The following is an 18,320-nucleotide window of genomic DNA, read 5'->3' as shown; positions in this document are numbered from 1 at the left end:
CAACCGCAGGAAATGCTACACTTGTCATTTTACCTCCCCCCTTGACTCCATTCAAGGACCCAAGCCATCTTTCCAGGTGCTGCAGAGGTTCACGTGCACCTCCTCCAACTTCATCTAGAGGCCCGGGAGCCGTGACAGAGGGAGGAGCGACCTCCGTGTGGTGAGTTAAAAACCCATCGCGGGGCTTGTCTCAACAGAGGCCCGGGAGCCGTGACAGAGGGAGGAGCGACCTCCGTGTGGTGAGTTAAAAACCCATCGCGGGGCTTGTCTCAACAGACGCCCGGGAGCCGTGACAGAGGGAGGAGCGACCTCCGTGTGGTGAGTTAAAAACCCATCGCGGGGCTTGTCTCAACAGAGGCCCAGGAGCCGTGACAGAGGGAGGAGCCAAAATCTGCAACGTTCCATTCGCAGATCTCACTTCCAGAGAAGGAGTCTGGTGGAAGCCTCTGATTGGTCAAACGGACTAGAGGAAGCAGCTGATTGGCTTGTATCCCGGGTAAGGCTTTATTGTATTCGGTTAAGGGGGAGAATGAGGGCCAGGGCAGTTTACTGTTCTGGATGTCAGATGTGGGAGGTCATGGAGTCTGAGTGCCCTCCAGATGTCCACATCTGCGCCAGGTGCGTCATAGAAACATAGAAAGTAGGTGCGAGAGTAGACCACCAGGTCCGTCGAGCCCGCACCGCCATTCGCTCATGGCTGAACACTAAACAGACACACTTACCCACAAACAGTAGACACAAGACACAGAACACAAGACACTACCCTCTCCTTTATACCGCTATCACCCCTCTCCACCCCAAGAACCGCGTGATCTCCTGGGGGAGGCAAAAAACCGGATCAAAACCCAGGTCCAATTCGGGAAAAAAATCCGGGAAATTCCTCTCCGACCCCAATCCAGGCGATCGACACTTGTCCAGGAGATCACTCAGGTCTTACTATACTAACCATACCTAGGTCCATATCCCTGCCCTCTCCCCGTAGCCCCTTATCCCCTTGGCAGCTAAAAAACCATCTATTTTAGACTTAAATATATTTAACGTTTCTGCTTCCACTGCTCCCTGGGGCAGTGAATTCCATAAATTAACCACCCTCTGGGTGAAGAAGTTCTTCCTCATCTCAGTTCTAAAAGAGCCCCCCCTTATTCTGCAACTATGTCCCCTAGATCTAGTTTCCCCGATCATTGGGAACATCCTCGGTGCATCCACCCGATCAAGGCCCTTCACGATCTTATATGTTTCAATGAGATCGCCTCTCATTCTTCTAAACTCCAAAGAGTAGAGTTCCAGCTTACTTAACCTTTCCTCATATGTCAATCCCCTCATTGCAGGAATTAATCTTGTAAACCTAATCTTGCGTCGAGATGGGGCTCCTAAGGGACTGTGTTAGGAACCTGGAACAGCAACTTGATGACCTCTGTCTGCTCAGGGAGAGCGAGGAGGTCATAGATAGGAGTTACAGGGAGGTGGTCACTCCAAGACCACGGGAGACAGAAAACTGGGTCACAGTTAGGAAGGGCAACGGGCAGAGGCAGGGACTGGTGAGTGCCCCGGTGGCTGTACACCTTGAAAATAAGTACTCATGTTTGAGTAAAGGTGGGGGAGACAGCCTACCTGGGGGCAGCGACAGCGGCCAGGCCTCTGGCATAAAGACAGGTCTTGTTGCTCAGAAGGGTAAGGAAAAGAAGAGGAGGGCAATTGTAATAGGGGACTCTATAGTCAGGGGGTCGGATAGGCGATTCGGTGGACGCAGACAGGAGACCCGGATGGTAGTTTGCCTCCCTGGTGCCAGGGTCAGGGATGTGTCTGAACGTGTCCAAGAAATCCTGAAATGGGAGGGAGAGGAGCCTGAGGTTGTGGTACATATAGGTACCAAAGACATAGGTAAAAAAAGAGAAGAGGTCCTGAAAGAAGAATTTAGGGAGTTAGTTAGAGAGTTAAGGAGAAGGACTGCAAAGGTAACAATCTCAGGATTACTGCCTGTGCCACGCGACAGTGAGAGTAGGAATGGAGCGAGGTGGAGGATAAATGAGTGGATGAGGGACTGGTGCAGTGGGTATGGATTCAAGTTTCTGGATCATTGGGACCTCTTTTGGGGAAGGTGTGACCTGTACAGAAAGGACGGGTTGCACTTGAACTCGAGGGGGACCAATATCCTGACGGGGAGATTTGCAAAGGCTACTGGGGAGACTTTAAACTAGTATGGTTGGGGGGAGGGACTCAAATTGGGAAAGCTAGCAGTCAGTGTGTGAGGCAGGAGGCAGAGAATGGTAGCACTCTGACCCAAAATGTAGGGGAGAGAGAAGAAAAAGACAATAAACAGAGAATAAGAGAGGGTGGGTTTCTTAAATGTGTATATTTTAATGCTAGGAGCATTGTAAGAAAGGTGGATGAACTCAGCCTGGATTGACACCTGGAAGTATGATGTTGTGGCGATCAGTGAAACATGGTTGCAGGAGGGCTGTGATTGGAAACTAAATATTCCACGATTTCGTTGCTTCAGGTGTGATAGAATTGGAGGGGCAAGAGGTGGAGGTGTTGCATTGCTTATCAGGGAAGTTATTACAGCAGTGCTTTGGCAGGATAGATTAGAGGGCTCGTCTAGGGAGGCTATTTGGGTGGAACTGAGAAATGGGAAAGGGGTAGCAACACTTATAGGGGTGTATTATAGACCGCCAAATGGGGAGCGAGAATTGGAAGAGCAAATATGTAAGGAGATTGCAGATATTAGTAGTAAGCACAAGGTAGTGATTGTGGGAGATTTCAATTTTCCACACATAGACTGGGAAACACATTCTGTAAATGGGCTGGATGGGTTGGAGTTTGTAAAATGTGTGCAGGATAGTTTTTTGCAGCAATACATAGAAGTACCTACTAGAGAAGGAGCGGTGCTGGACCTCCTGTTAGGAAATGAGACGGGTCAGGTGGCAGAGGTATGCGTTGGGGAACAGTTCGGGACCAGTGATCACAATACCATTAGTTTCAATATAATTATGGAGAGGGTCAGAACCGGACCTAGGGTTGTGATTTTTGATTGGAGAAAGGCTAACTTTGAGGAGATGCGGAAGGATTTAAAAGGAGTAAATTGGGACATTTTGTTTTATGGTAAAGATGTGGAAGAGAAATGGAGTACATTTAAAGGTGAAATTTTAAGAGTACAGAATCTTTATGTCCCTGTTCGGTTGAAAGGAAATAGTAAAAATCGGAAAGAGCCATGGTTTTCAAGGGAAATTGGACACTTGGTTCGGAAAAAGAGGGAGATCTACAATAATTATAGGCAGCATGGAGTAAATGAGGTGCTTGAGGAGTATAAAGAATGTAAAAAGAATCTTAAGAAAGAAATTAGAAAAGCTAAAAGAAGATATGAGGTTGCTTTGGCAAGTAAGGTGAAAGTAAACCCAAAGGGTTTCTACAGCTATATTAATAGCAAAAGGATAACGAGGGATAAAATTGGTCCATTAGAGAGTCAGAGTGGACAGCTATCTGCAGAGCCAAAAGAGATGGGGGAGATATTGAACAATTTCTTTTCTTCGGTATTCACCAAGGAGAAGGATATTGAATTATGTGAGGTAAGGGAAACAAGTAGAGTAGCTATGGAAACTATGAGATTCAAAGAAGAGGAAGTACTGACACTTTTGAGAAATATAAAAGTGGATAAGTCTCCAGGTCCGGACAGGATATTCCCTAGGACATTGAGGGAAGTTAGTGTAGAAATAGCAGGGGCTATGACAGAAATATTTCAAATGTCATTAGAAACGGGAATAGTGCCGGAGGATTGGCGTACTGCGCATGTTGTTCCATTGTTTAAAAAGGGGTCTAAGAGTAAACCTAGCAATTATAGACCTGTTAATTTGACGTAAGTGGTGGGCAAATTAATGGAAAGGATACTTAGAGATAATATATGTAAGCATCTGGATAAACAGGGTCTGATTAGGAACAGTCAACATGGATTTGTGCCTGGAAGGTCATGTTTGACTAATCTTCTTGAATTTTTTGAAGAGGTTACTCGGGAAATTGATGAGGGTAAAGCAGTGGATGTTGTATATATGGACTTCAGTAAGGCCTTTGACAAGGTTCCTCATGGAAGGTTGATTAAGAAGGTTCAATGGTTGGGTATTAATGGTGGAGTAGCAAGATGGATTCAACAGTGGTTGAATGGGAGATGCCAGAGAGTAATGGTGGATGGTTGTTTGTCAGGTTGGAGGCCAGTGACTAGTGGGGTGCCACAGGGATCTGTGTTGGGTCCACTGTTGAACTAAAAATGGAGGCAAGTGCAGTTGGCATTATTACATGCATTCAAAATTGGGGAGCTCAGACAAATTTCTCACTCAATTTCTCTTGGCTGCAAAGCTTCTGACCATTATCAATTTTTAACTTAAGTGAATAAAGAAATGAGCAATTGTAAATAAGGGTGAAATTGCAGTTTCAGATGTTACCATAAAGGTTTTGCAAGCTCTGTCAGTTCTACTGATGCTTTATCTCTTGCAACACACAAATCTCAAAATGCATTGTTTTTTTTCAGAATTGTACAGTGAGGTTATCATTGCAGCTGCATTCTGCATCCTAAAGAGGCGCAGGACCCACTAAATACAGAAGTTCTTATGCACGAAAGAGAATCAAGGTGAGCAGTCATGAGTGTAAAAAGCAGCATTCAGCGCTCTTAGAATCATACCATTTTTGAAAAAGGTAAATACAGAATTCTTGGGAAGCAAAAATGAAACGGCAAAATTTCCAGTCAACTTAGAAACTGACTTCACCATTACAAACCTCTGCACTTCTGAATCCAGCATAAAATCCACAATTCAAGAGCTTATTTTTAAGTGCCGAGAAATCTACATGGAATGGTAGAGGTCGCCTGGGGCTGTCTGTGATGATGCAAAATTCGCAAGCTTTCTCGAAGCCTATATCTGCACAAGCTCCCTCTCAGTGATTAAAATTCCTTTGTGTGATTTTGTGCATTACTCACATTATATGTAAATTAATGCAGTTTCTATCTCAACTTAAATAGAATTGAGAGATGCAATGTTCTTCCTATTTCAGTATCTTTGATCAATAATAATCATAATAATGCAATCCAATGAATTTGTAATGTTCTTAACACGAAACACCATGTGAGAAAATGAAGAGTGTGATTTTTACCTTAGGCAAGTTGTTATCTCTGCAAGCTCCTTTTCTCCTGCCCTAGCATCCATGTAAAATAAAATATTAAGGCTCCAAAGGCCTCCTCAGAATAGCAACTACACACATCAGTTGAAAAAAAACAACCAATAAGGATTTTGCCTTTTCTTTCACTTAAACTGCACATTGAAAGGCTACTATTTTTATATAATTACACAAATGTTTTGAACAATGGAAACAAATTTACTACACATATTCATTAAAAAATAATGACGGGATTGATATGCATATCAGATGTCACAAATTCCTTTTCTGATCTGTACTGAATGAATCAATCTCAGCTGTGGTAGCATCTGGAATATGGTGCCAGTACTTTCTGGGGGGAGGGCAAAATAAGTGAACCAACACGTGACTGATCTCCACGGAGTGTAGCTGGACGTGTGAGGGCGTGTGGATATCACAGGAAGGGATGGTGCCGATTATCTACATTGCTCTCCATAGTTGAATAGTCTGCTTGCATTCACCATCTAGATCGGCATTTGATCAGTCAACAAAGGAGAGATGATATTTGGACTTCAGGACAGCAGAAAATAAAGAGGATGAAATAATTTCAACACCATTTACCGTAACAAACAGTAAAAAAGCTTCCATCGAGAATTGGTATAGTGAGGAACTACTTACACGTTGAGCAGTTTGCAGTTCATCTTTCAGTGAATTAATTTCTTGTTTTAAATACTGTATTTCTGATTCCTTGATCCTCAGCAATACCTGAGTAGAATGGACACAAATGCATTAAATATCAGAATATGTTGGTATAACCTACAAAACAAATTAAGTTGAATGCCTTTACTATTGAGAAGGCATTGTTCTAAATATGCATTGGGGTTTAATATTTCTTATTTCGTACCAGATTACAAGAACAAAGAAAAAACTGTATCCTTTCTTTACTATAATGTGGACTACACCTGTCATTGTAATCAATGAAATTCTATCTTGATGACTTACTTTGAAATGTTTAAAAAATTTATTTTCTCCAGACTGTTGTTCACATTACATAGATTGAATATTTTTTCACTGCTGTGCACATTTAATCAAACATTTTCAAGCCTGGTTTCAAAAGTCTATTTCTATATTTAAATTTCGATTAATTATTTTGATGTTTACATCATGACAACCTGTACATGTTCTCCAAACACTCCAACATAAATTATTTTATTGTTCAACTGATTGCTCACTTCATCCATGCATGTCCAGCACTTCCAGTCTAGTTCTATACCATCTGATGACTCCAGACTATTTTAAGAAAATAAGATCACATATTTCTTAAGAATGAGTAAACTGAGAATCCCAAGGATCAGATCTTCACGTATAAGCTAGTCAGTGTTCAGTCGGGTACAATCAATTTTTTAACCAGGAACAAACAGAGGATAAGCCTACAGCTGGCGTTACCTCTAATTCATATACTTCTTTGCCTTGTGATAGAGCAGGAGCATCCCCATTGTCACTGGTCATCATTGTTCTCAGTCGTGTTATCTCTGCAGCCAAACGATTATTCAGCTCCTATTAGGAACAATAGAGTTCAATAAGAATCACAAGCGTGAATGCTTATTATTTTTAGACAATGTTTCATCAGTCAAAACATTAAGAGGGTACACAAAATTGCTGGGGAAACTCAGCGGGTGCAGCAGCATCTATGGAGCGAAGGAAATAGGCGACGTTTCGGGCCGAAACCCTTCTTCCTGGCATTAAGAGGGTTGTTGGATGGGGAAGTAGTGGAGCGGGAGAGTAGGGAGAGGTAGTAGGCAGGGGTAGAGAGAGGAGGGACAGAGGCAATGAGAGAGGAGATGGAGGATGTCGAACAAGATATGGGAAAGGGGGAGAAGAGTTTGGTGGATGGTTGTTTGTCAGGTTGGAGGCCAGTGACTAGTGGGGTGCCACAGGGATCTGTGTTGGGTCCACTGTTGTTTGTCATGTACATCAATGATCTGGATGATGGTGTGGTAAATTGGATTAGTAAGTATGCAGATGATACTAAGATAGGTGGGGTTGTGGATAATGAAGTAGATTTTCAAAGTCTACAGAGAGATTTATGCCAGTTGGAAGAGTGGACTGAAAGATGGCAGATGGAGTTTAATGCTGATAAGTGTGAGGTGCTACATCTTGGCAGGACAAATCAAAATAGGACGTACATGGTAAATGGTAGGGAATTGAAGAATGCAGGTGAACAGAGGGATCTGGGAATAACTGTGCACAGTTCCCTGAAAGTGGAATCTCATGTAGATAGGGTGGTAAAGAAAGCTTTTGGTGTGCTGGCCTTTATAAATCAGAGCATTGAGTATAGAAGTTGGGATGTAATGTTAAAATTGTACAAGGCATTGGTGAGGCCAATTCTGGAGTATGGGGTACAATTTTGGTCGCCTAATTATAGGAAGGATGTCAACAAAATAGAGAGAGTACAGAGGAGATTTACTAGAATGTTGCCTGGGTTTCAGCAACTAAGTTACAGAGAAAGGTTGAACAAGTTAGGGCTTTATTCTTTGGAGCGCAGAAGGTTAAGGGGGGACTTGATAGAGGTCTTTAAAATGATGAGAGGGATAGACAGAGTTGACGTGGATAAGCTTTTCCCACTGAGAGTAGGGAAGATTCAAACAAGGGGACATGACTTGAGAATTAAGGGACAGAAGTTTAGGGGTAACATGAGGGGGAACTTCTTTACTCAGAGAGTGGTGGCTGTGTGGAATGAGCTTCCAGGGAAGGTGGTGGAGGCAGGTTCGTTTTTATCATTTAAAAATAAATTGGATAGTTGTATGGACGGGAAAGGAATGGAGGGTTATGGTCTGAGCGCAGGTATATGGGACTAGGGGAGAATACGTGTTCGGCACGGACTAGAAGGGTCGAGATGGCCTGTTTCCGTGCTGTAATTGTTATATGGTTATATGGTTATAAGAGAAAAAGAGTTATATTGTGCAAATATCGACATAAGGGACTATAGGTGCTAGTTTACACAAAAAGCCACAAAGTGTTGGAGTAACTCAGCTGGTCAGGCAGCATCTCTGAAGTACATGAATAGGCCATGTTTCAGGTCGAGACTCTTCTGCAGACAAATTTTAGTGTGGGATGGGGGTGAAAGCTGGAAGAGAGGTGGGGTAGAACAAAGACAGGCAACTGATAGTGGATGCAGGTGAGAGAGGGGTTTGATTGGCATATGATTGGATAAAGGCCAGAGATGAAACCTACCAGACATGCTATCTATCATTCCACAAATGTGCAATTACTTTTTCTGAGTACAGGAGGAATGGACCGACCTTCTCTAAGATGTGATTAGATCTTAGGTAGTGTGCTTTTAAGGACAAGCTTCATTTTTGGCCTGACAGCTCAGAATTAAGGGAAAGAAGTTTAGGGGTAACATGAGGGGGAACTTCTTTACTCAGAGAGTGGTAGCGGTGTGGAATGAGCTTCCAGTGGAAGTGGTGGAGGCAGGTTCGTTGGTATCATTTAAAAATAAATTGGATAGGCATATGGATGAGAAGGGAATGGAGGGTTATGGTATGAGTGCAGGCAGGTGGGACTAAGGGAAAATAATTGTTCGACACGGACTTGTAGGGCCGAGATGGCCTGTTTCCGTGCTGTAATTGTTATATGGTTATATGGTTATAAAAGGTTTTGAACTTTTTACTTATAACTGATATTCATATACATTTTAAATTAGTCAAGCGTTTCAAATAAGAGATAATTAAAACATAATTAGGAACATCTTAAAATACTTAGATAATTAAAATTAGTATTTTATCTTTTCCCTAGGGTTAATGAACCCATTCAAATATGAAACTGCGAGCAATAAGCTCGCTATGTTAGCTCAATTTAGCCACTGAAGAAATAGGTTGGAATGACTTCCAGAATGCATATGACAACGTTAAGATACTGTTAAACATAAGTGAAAGGTCAACGAATCAAAGGCGAAGTTGGATGAATCATGGCTCATGTGCAGATCTTCAAATTGCTAGGGTGTAATTAATAGTGTCCTGTTATCATCCATGTTGGGGCTATAACTTTTACCTGATTTAACGTAAATGACTGAAGAGAAAATAGTTTATTAAAAATGATGTAAATAGACAAAACTGTGGGCATATAGAATGAAGCATAAGATTACCAAGTTACATTAATAAATCGTGAACAAAAAAACTACAGTGGGAAACTGATTTCAATGCTGGGATTTATAGATTTATGCAGTTTGGACCTAAAAAGAAATGAACAAAGTACTTGTTCAATGTTGCAAGATCAGAAGCTGCAGAGGTCTAAAGAAAACTGGCATACATAGATCATTAAAACATCATGGACGGATGTATTAAATAGGCAGTAAGAAATTAGAATACCGCCTATAAAAAACTGAAATTTATTTATTTAGTAGAGCTTTAGGAGAGTTTCCCCTCCCCTCTCCCTACTCACCATCAACAACACCACAGTCACATCTGTGGAGTCATTTAAGTTCCTTGGAACCATCATCTCCAGGGACCTAAAATAGGAGGCCACCATCAACTCCAGTCAAAAAGGCCCAACAGAGGATGTACTTCCTGCAGCAGCTGAGAAAACAATCTGCCACAGGCAATGATGGTCCAGTTTTATACTGCCATCATAGAGTCGGTCCTCACTTTCTCCATCATGGTCTGGTTTGGCTCAGCCACCAAGCATGACATCCGGAGGTTGCAGTGCATTGTTCGATCAGCCGAGAAGGTTGTTGGCTGGAACCTTCCCCCCACTGCGAACTGTACACTGCAAGGGCCAGGAAGCGAGCAGGTAAGATCATCTCTGACCACTTCCACCCAGGCCACAAACTCTTTGAAGTACATCCCTCCGGACTGTCAAAGCCGCCTCAGCCAGACATAAAAAACGTTTTACCATCAGTAGCTCTACTCAACAGCCAAAAGTCTGTAGCCTCCTTTTGCACTGGTATTTTATTTTATTCTTCACGTTTAAATTTTAATGTTTTATTTTTAATTGTCTACTGTATATCGTGTTGTTATCCTTACGAGCAAAGAAGGCATATTCCTTGTATGTATACATACTTGGCTAAAATTTATTCAATTCAATTCACAGCAAAACAAAATCTTGATTTGATAATAACTAGAGAACTGAGCAATTTAATTCTCCTTTTCAAGAATTGATTGTTCCTCTTTGTAGACGTGCTGGCCGTAGAGGAAGTGTGACGCCCTATTTGTACACTTTTACACCCCTTATCCATTATGTCAGCAATAAAGTGGCATATTGTTCTTTTATGTTTGCAGCATTACGGGATGGGTTAAGACACATCATACCTGGTTATGTGCATTTAGTTCTTGGTTTTCACGTTGGCATTGTCTCAATGCCTGTCGCTCTGCTTCCAAGGCCTGAGCTAGGTGGGCGTTTTCAAGACACTTCTGGGAGTACTGTTCAGAAAGGACTTCAATTTCTCGATGCAACGATGCCAACTCCTCACTGTTAAAACAAATTTTAAAGAATTTATTGCTCCTGATCCGTTAGATTAGAAATTCAATCTTTAACCTTTTAATCAGTTACATTTTATTGTTGAGACACATTTGTATTGTATTACTACATTCTGCATCAACGGCAATTAATCTGATGAGTGGGAGTCCTTTCTTTGTAGTCCAATAACATGCCTCAAAGGTTAGCTTATGTAGTTGGAAAAATGGTATGGGGAGTGGGTTTGGGTAGGGCATCTGGAAGCGAAAACTTTTTCTGAAACATGAACTGTACATGTCAGATGAGCTTTCCTCAAAAGTAACTTGAGTAATAATATTGGCGAATGTATAGGTGTCAAACTGGATTTCATTGTTCTTCTGATTGCTGGGTGGAGATTTGATTTGAGGTTACAGAGGAGACATTAGGCATAATATGAATTTTCAATGGAGATTTTCCCCCATCTCCCTATTGTTCACTTAAATATGATCAACATGCACTGTAGAATAGATAATCACTTAACACAAAAACATTCAATGTTAGTGGATTTTATTGGATTGGGTGCATAGCAAAGGATTAGTTATGGTGGTGACACAAGAGACCACAGATGCTGGAATCTGGGCAAAACACAAACTGCTGAAGAATGCAGGTGGAGGCAAAGGGATATTGATGTTTTGGGTCAAAACCCAGCATCGGTCCTGGACTATTCAGTTATCACCAGTTATGAAAGAAACTGAATAGACATCATCTTTTTCTGAGGCAGTTCTTTTGGATCAAGGGTCATGTAATTGGTTGGTTTTGTGGATTTTGATGTAGGAACTGTATTCTACTCTTCCACAGATGGGGCAGATGATGTACAGGTAGAAGTTTGTGAGGTGGCCTGCATCTTTTGACATTTATACAGGGCTTCTATGTGCTCCTAATGCATGATCATAAGGTTCTCATTGCCACAGTGAAAGCTTCTGCTGCAGAGATGGGCCAGAGATTTTAAATTTATGATTCAAACCATTCAAATGGATGAATAACTTATTCTGAGGGCAGAGGTAGTATTAAGCAATTGTCTTTCCCACCCACTTTGTGGGGAATCGTCTGGTTCTTGTCTGATACTATGTTGTGATGAGAACCAATGACTTTCAATCATGATAAGGACAATTAAGAGTTGCATAACTCTAATTAGAGGTTTGGCATGAGTTAAAACGTATCCCATCAACTGATTGTGAGGGGCCACAGCTTTTTTTCTTTTATTTGGCATAAGTAATATTTTCTTAGACTAAGACATTGTTAAACAGTGTGCCACAAATAGCCAGGTAATAAAAACAAGTTTGTTTATACTGTTTATGAAATACAGTACTACTTCTGAGATCATCAAGAATGAAAATGCCTATAAATGGGTAACCTACAGAAAATGACTCAACCAAAACAATAGGCAAGGTTTGAGTGTGGGCTGCCTTAGTCAAAACCATTCATCTTGTACTTACTCGTGCTGTTTGCATATTTCATCAAGGTCTGAATTTACACTACTGTTTTGAGATTTCCGTATTCGTTCTAGTTCACGGTCAAGTTCCACGCGGTGTGCATTCTTCATCGCTTCAATGGCTATTTAAAAAATAAATCAGATTTCAAAATTGCAAGCCAAAAAAAAATCAAGAAGAATGAATACCAAAAGGTTCAAAAAAAAATTAGCTCCTTTTCACTGCTTTTCCTAGAGATGGCAGCAATCTGCCTAATATTAGCAGAGTTGTAACATTCTATCACCTGACCCCTCTTACCATTATGTCATACAGCATGAAAACAGGCCCTTCGGCTCATCGAGTCAGCACTGATAATTAAGCACTTACTTACATCAATCTACAAATATTGTAAAAAAATTCAAAACTTAAATTCTTCCAATACATTTTAATACAACTATTTTTAAATCACACATTTTTGATTTTATTATATATACAGATTAGGTTTATTATTGTCACTTGTATCAAGATAGAGTGATTTTGTTTGCATGCTATCTAATCAAACAGATAACACGATACCCAAATACCCCAGCCATCAAAGTGGCTCCACCCCTGACTGAACAACCCCTCAGTCTCTCCACCTCTGCTGTACAAGATGCATTGAGCAAGGTGAATGAGCACAAAGCTGCCGGCCCCGATGGCATCCCTGGCCAGGTGCTTAGGGCATGTGCTGGACAACTATCCCCAGTCTTCACCGACATTTTCAATCTCCCACTTGCCTCAAGACATCAACCATCGTGCCAGTGCCCAAACAGTCAGCCACAGGGAGTCTCAACGATTTCCGCCCAGTGGCGCTCACCCCTGTCATTGCTAAGTGCTTTGAGCGGCTGATCTTGGCTCACCTCAAAGCCAGCCTCCCCCCCACACTGGACCCCCATCAGTTTGCCTACCGGGCCAACAGGTCTACAGAGGACGCCATATCGGCGGCCCTACACTCTGCCCTGACCCACCTGGACAACAACAACTCCTACATCAGGTTGCTGTTCATTGATTTCAGCTCTGCCTTTAACACTGTCATCCCCGCCAGCTTGATCACCAAACTCAGCGGACTTGGCATCTCCACCTCCCTCTGCAACTGGACACTGGATTTCCTCACCAACAGACCACAGTCTGTCAGGGTCAACAACCTCACCTCCTCCACTATAACACTGAACACCGGCGTGCCACAGGGCTGTGTGCTCAGCCCTCTCCTCTACTCCCTCTTCACCCACGACTGCATCCCTAAGTACGGATCCAACGCCATCATTAAGTTTGCTGACGACACCACGGTGGTAGGACTGATCAGTGACAACGATGAGTCAGCCTACAGAGAGGAGGTCCAGCACCTGACAACCTGGTGTGCCAACAATAACCTCGTCCTCAACTCCAAGAAGACGAAGGAAATTATTGTCGACTTCAGGAAGGTCAGAGGAGGCAGTCATACCCCCATCCATATAAACGGGACTGAGGTGGAGCGCGTCTCCAGCTACAAATTCCTCGGGGTACATATCTCGGAGGATTTGTCCTGGTCCCTCAACACCTCCAAGCTGATCAAAAAGGCACAGCAGCGCCTTTACTTCCTGAGGAGGCTCAAGAAAGCCCACCTGTCCCCCCAGATCCTGACCAACTTCTACCGCTGTACCATCGAGAGCAGCCTGACCACCTGCTTCACGGTATGGTACACCAGCTGCACTGTTGCAGACAGGAAGGCACTACAACGGGTGGTGAAAACCGCGCAGCACATCATCGGTGCCCCGCTCCCTGCCATGGATGCCCTCCACCGAAAACGGTGTCTGAGACGGGCTGGGAAGATCATTAAAGACCCCTCCCACCCCAACCATGGACTGTTTGCCCTCCTCCCATCAGGGAGGCGGTACAGGAGCCTCAGGTCTCATAACAGTAGGATGAGGAACAGCTTCTACAATTATACCATCACATTGCTGAACTCGGAGTCCCGCCGATAGATCTCTCCGGTCCCTCCGTCCCCATTGTTTAATTATTCTGTATTTTTGATTATTCTGTATCTTCTTTTTTTTAAATTTCTATATGCACTACTACTACGGACTGACGCAAAACTGCATTTCGTTGTACCCATACTTAGTATTTGTGCAATGACATTAAAGTTGAATTGAATTGAATTGAATTGAATTGAACAATCAAGCCCTACAACTAGTGAAAAGTGAAAGAGCAAAGATAAAGATACCAGAGTGCAGAATATGATTCTCAGCATTCTGGAACAACAATTCCAGACAAAAAAAAGTCCAATGTCTGCAATAAGGTAGGTTGGAGAACTAGGACTGCAGCCTAGTTTATGGAAGGACCATTCAGAAATCTGATAACAGAGGGGTAGAAGCTATACCCGTCTGGTGGCATGTTCTTTCAAGCTTTTGTATCTTTTGACCGACAGGAGAAAAAAGAGAATGACTGGGGTGAAAAAGGTCATTGATTGTATTGGCTGCTTTCCCAAGGCAGTGTGAAGTGTTGAAGGAGTTGATGGGAAGTCTGGGTCTGTGTGATGGACTCAGTGCTCACAACTCACAAATTTCTCGCAGAGCTGTTCCCAATCCAAGCTATAACGCAACCCGACAGTGCAGCTGTGAAAAGATTGTATGTGTCACTGGAAACATGCCAAATTTCCTCAGTCTCCTGAGGAAGTAGAGGCATTGGTGTGCTCTTTTAGCTACTGCTTCAATATGTTTGGTTCATGACATATTGTTGGTAATATTTACACCTAGGAACTTGAAGCTCTCAACCATTTCCATTTCAGCACCGTTCCTTTACCCTGACACCCTGAGCTCTCTATCTCCTTCCTGTATTCCAACTGAAATCTACCAATAATAACCTTTCATTATGAAGAAATAGAATCAGGTTTAAAAAAAACTTCGACATTGTAGATGGACCAGTGCTGCAGCGTGGGATCAAGTCTGGGGGGGAAAAAATATAAAAGTAAAGATAAATGTTGAAAGGCCTGCAGTGCTGGCAAAAGAGGCGGAGAGGAACTGGGAAATGAAAGACTTCCTTGCTTTTCTGAAAAATAAGATATTGGGTTGAATTGCATAACTCCAGAGGGTCAACAATTTTCAGACACATTTTTAGGGTTCACCAGTCCCTATGATGGTGATGAAAATGTATCTGTTATCCTTCCTTTAGCCTGGAGAATACTAATTTTCCTAGTTTAGAAGAGCAATGCTCAGTCAGTTAAGTTTCTGTATCTGCACATTATGGTTGGTTGAAGCAAAGCATACTGAACGTAACAGCAGTAATAAACACCTCCATATACCAAAATATTACATGCATAATGAACAAAATCCAAGATTCTAATTCCATATCTTCATATTCTTCCCATTTCCCCTGGTCAGTTTCCTCCTCTGTTTCTTCTGTTTACTAATTCATGTGAATGCCAAACAAGACAGACATGGTTAAGCTTCAAGTCAAGGTGTTTTAAAATCTGAAGATATTAAATGATGAAATGCAAAGCTGAAAGAAGTAACTTCAATAAGTGACAAATCAATGCAACAGCTCGAAAAATAGATTGCCAAAGGTTTAAAATCAAAACATTTGGTGTAAAGTGGTTGAATAATTAGATTGATAAAGTTAGAGTTATACAGCACAGAAACAAACTCTTTGGTGCAATGGGAGCCTCGGTCCGCTATAACCAAAATCCACTGTGTAGTGGTTCATTATTGCAAGGGTTTACTGTATTCGGTTAAGAGAAATATTTTGTTTTGAAGATCCATGGTGCACCACAGGTAGTATTGGGGTAGCCCATTTGGACAAAAAGCACCTGAACTAAAATTAGGGTTAGTTTTGTCCTTTATTGTTTGCATTTTGCACAATGTCGTACAACTGTTCATTATTATTTCTGAATGTGAACAAAATAATAACATCTAACTTACCTATATAATTATAATTACCTATACCAAACATAATGTTATGGCATTATGGATAATTTCTGTTTGGCATTTTAGTCATGTTGAGCCACGTATTTCCGGCTATGACTGAGCTGGAAGTAAAAGATTTGGTTTGGGAGATTGAAATTTGCCCATTCTTGCACAACACCATGTGCAATTGATCTGGTGTTAAAATGTTTCCATTGGAATTATTCCTCTAGAGTTATTATTTTAATCATTGAGTCATCTTATTGTCCCGATATCAGTTAATGAGCTTCCAAATCAGAAGACTGTTGTTACACCCCCAAGATTAGAGCAAAAAAAAAGTCTGCCATTTACCTGGCAAATTACACTGATTTATTTCTAATGAATTAAATCATGAAGGCAATGGTTATGGCACATTATGTGTTCTGTGTTTTCAAGTGCATTAAAATGGTATCACATAGTACAGAAAATGACGTACATAGATTACAAGATTGCTAAAAACACCCAGATTAGAGCCTCAAAAGCAAGCTACCACCAGACCACTCATAGAAGGTGTACCATATCATGCAATCCTACTGGATAGCAGTGGCACAGCTGGTAGAATTGCTGATTCACAGCACCAGTGACTAGAGGTTAATCCTGACTATGCTGTTGTTGGAGTTTGGATATTCCCCCATGGGCTTCCTCTGGTAAATGAAAATCAAAAATTGCAGATGCTGGAAATCTAAATTCAAGATAAAATATGGCTGAAGTCCCTTTGGCAACCTGAAATGTTAACTCTATTTCTCTTCCCGTAGATACAGCCTGACCTGCAGAATATTTCCAGCTTGTTTTTATTTTGTGTTTCTTCCAGGTCCTTGAATTTTCTCCCACATCCCAAGGATGCGCAGGTTGTTAGATGAGTTAGTCTCTGAATTTATTTTATTGTGTAGGTTAGTGATAGATTCTGAGGCTAGTCGATGAAAATATGGGCATAATAATGAGGGGATGAATGTAGCATGAGTGCAAATGGTTGACGTTTGCATGGACTCAGAGGACTGAAGGGTCTGATCCCATGCTGCACATCTTGATGACTCATTGTGCAGTTACATGTTTTATTCTCTGACCTTCTGGGTTTCTCACAATATACCTAATATTCGGTGTCTTTTCTCAACCATTCAGGAGATCTACAGTTCAAATAATGAGCAATTATGTGATTTTACTTCCTACTTACAATGGGGAACTCATATAACCCCAATATTTACTACGCTGCTCTCACTTGCTCTCCTTCCACCCACAATATGGCCCACTCTAAATTTAATAGATCAGATTCTAATTTGTAAATTTTCCTCTTTTGGTATTCCAAAGGGACCAGTTCCTATCCAACTATATCAATTGCATGATTTATGCAGTCTCCTAGACTGCCATTTACATTGCATTTTCCCTGCACCATTCTCTCTTCCCTGCAATTTAAAATGTTAGATTTCTAACCATTATCAATTCTGGAGAAATAATTGATCTGTGACATGAGCTCTGTTTGTCTCACGACAGATTTTGCCTCGTCTGCAGAATATTTCCAGTATACTCAACATTTATTTAATATCAATGTTCCTGCACCAAGTAACTGAGGTTACAACAAAGCAGGAAACATGCAATAGTTGCTTTGGGAAATTTCAAGACAATAATGGAAAGACACGACACAAAGGTAATCCTGAGTATTTGTTTCCACAACAGTAATCAGCCACTATTTTTATTAATCAGTGAAGATTCCAGTCACTCGCTGTTCCCAAGCATTTTCACATACCAGAGATGGTGGCAGCCGTCTCTTCAGCTAGCAGTCGCTCTTTGTCTTCCTGTAGACTCTCTAGCTCTCGTTGATGCTGCCGATGGAGTTCCTCTGTTACCTTTTGATGTGATTCTTCCATAGCAGAAAACCCACGTTCACATGTAGCCTAGAACATCAAGGGGAATATGTTAACTGAGCATTTATCCCCAAATGCTCTTATATGGTATTGGAAATAATGTGTTCTTTCATGGTTGTCAATATTCATGAGTTCCTTTTAAAAATGTCTTTAATCCGATTGAGACTAAATTAAGTGTATTGCATCTACATTTATTCTTCCGGAGTATCTTAATTAGAAAAAGTAAATGGTAGATTATTTAAAAAAATTAAAATGTACATAATAACAAGGCCTCGATTATAACATAGAAGAAAATAGTGTCTGTAATGATATTGCAGATTTACAATTTGCTGCTACAAATTGCAAAAACTACAATGTTTATTCCAATGTTCAAAATGTCTTTTCAAAGCTGGATCCCCGATTCAAATCCTTCAGAGGACATGTGTCAAACATCAGCTTTCATTGACAGCCACTCAAAGGCTAATGCTGTGTTTCTAATTTTAATCAAG

General features: G+C 41.5%; 1 protein-coding gene across 2 annotated transcripts in view; it reads right to left on the bottom strand.

Annotated features, from left to right (window-relative positions):
* The window catches only part of LOC116988057 (protein outspread-like), a 298,795-nt gene that overhangs the window by 12,300 nt on the left and 268,175 nt on the right, over positions 1–18,320 (bottom strand). For both annotated transcript variants that reach the window (XM_033044495.1, XM_033044494.1), the window contains exons 17-21: positions 17,715–17,862; positions 12,048–12,165; positions 10,428–10,587; positions 6,565–6,675; positions 5,797–5,883 (exon numbers count right to left, since the gene is read on the bottom strand). In XM_033044495.1, coding sequence (XP_032900386.1) covers positions 5,797–5,883; positions 6,565–6,675; positions 10,428–10,587; positions 12,048–12,165; positions 17,715–17,862 — 624 coding nt within the window. The remainder of the gene's footprint in view (positions 1–5,796; positions 5,884–6,564; positions 6,676–10,427; positions 10,588–12,047; positions 12,166–17,714; positions 17,863–18,320) is intronic.

Source organism: Amblyraja radiata, chromosome 26, assembly GCF_010909765.2.
Source record: "Amblyraja radiata isolate CabotCenter1 chromosome 26, sAmbRad1.1.pri, whole genome shotgun sequence".
Classification (NCBI taxonomy): Eukaryota; Metazoa; Chordata; class Chondrichthyes; order Rajiformes; family Rajidae; genus Amblyraja; species Amblyraja radiata.
This window is presented reverse-complemented; position numbering and strand designations above follow the sequence as displayed.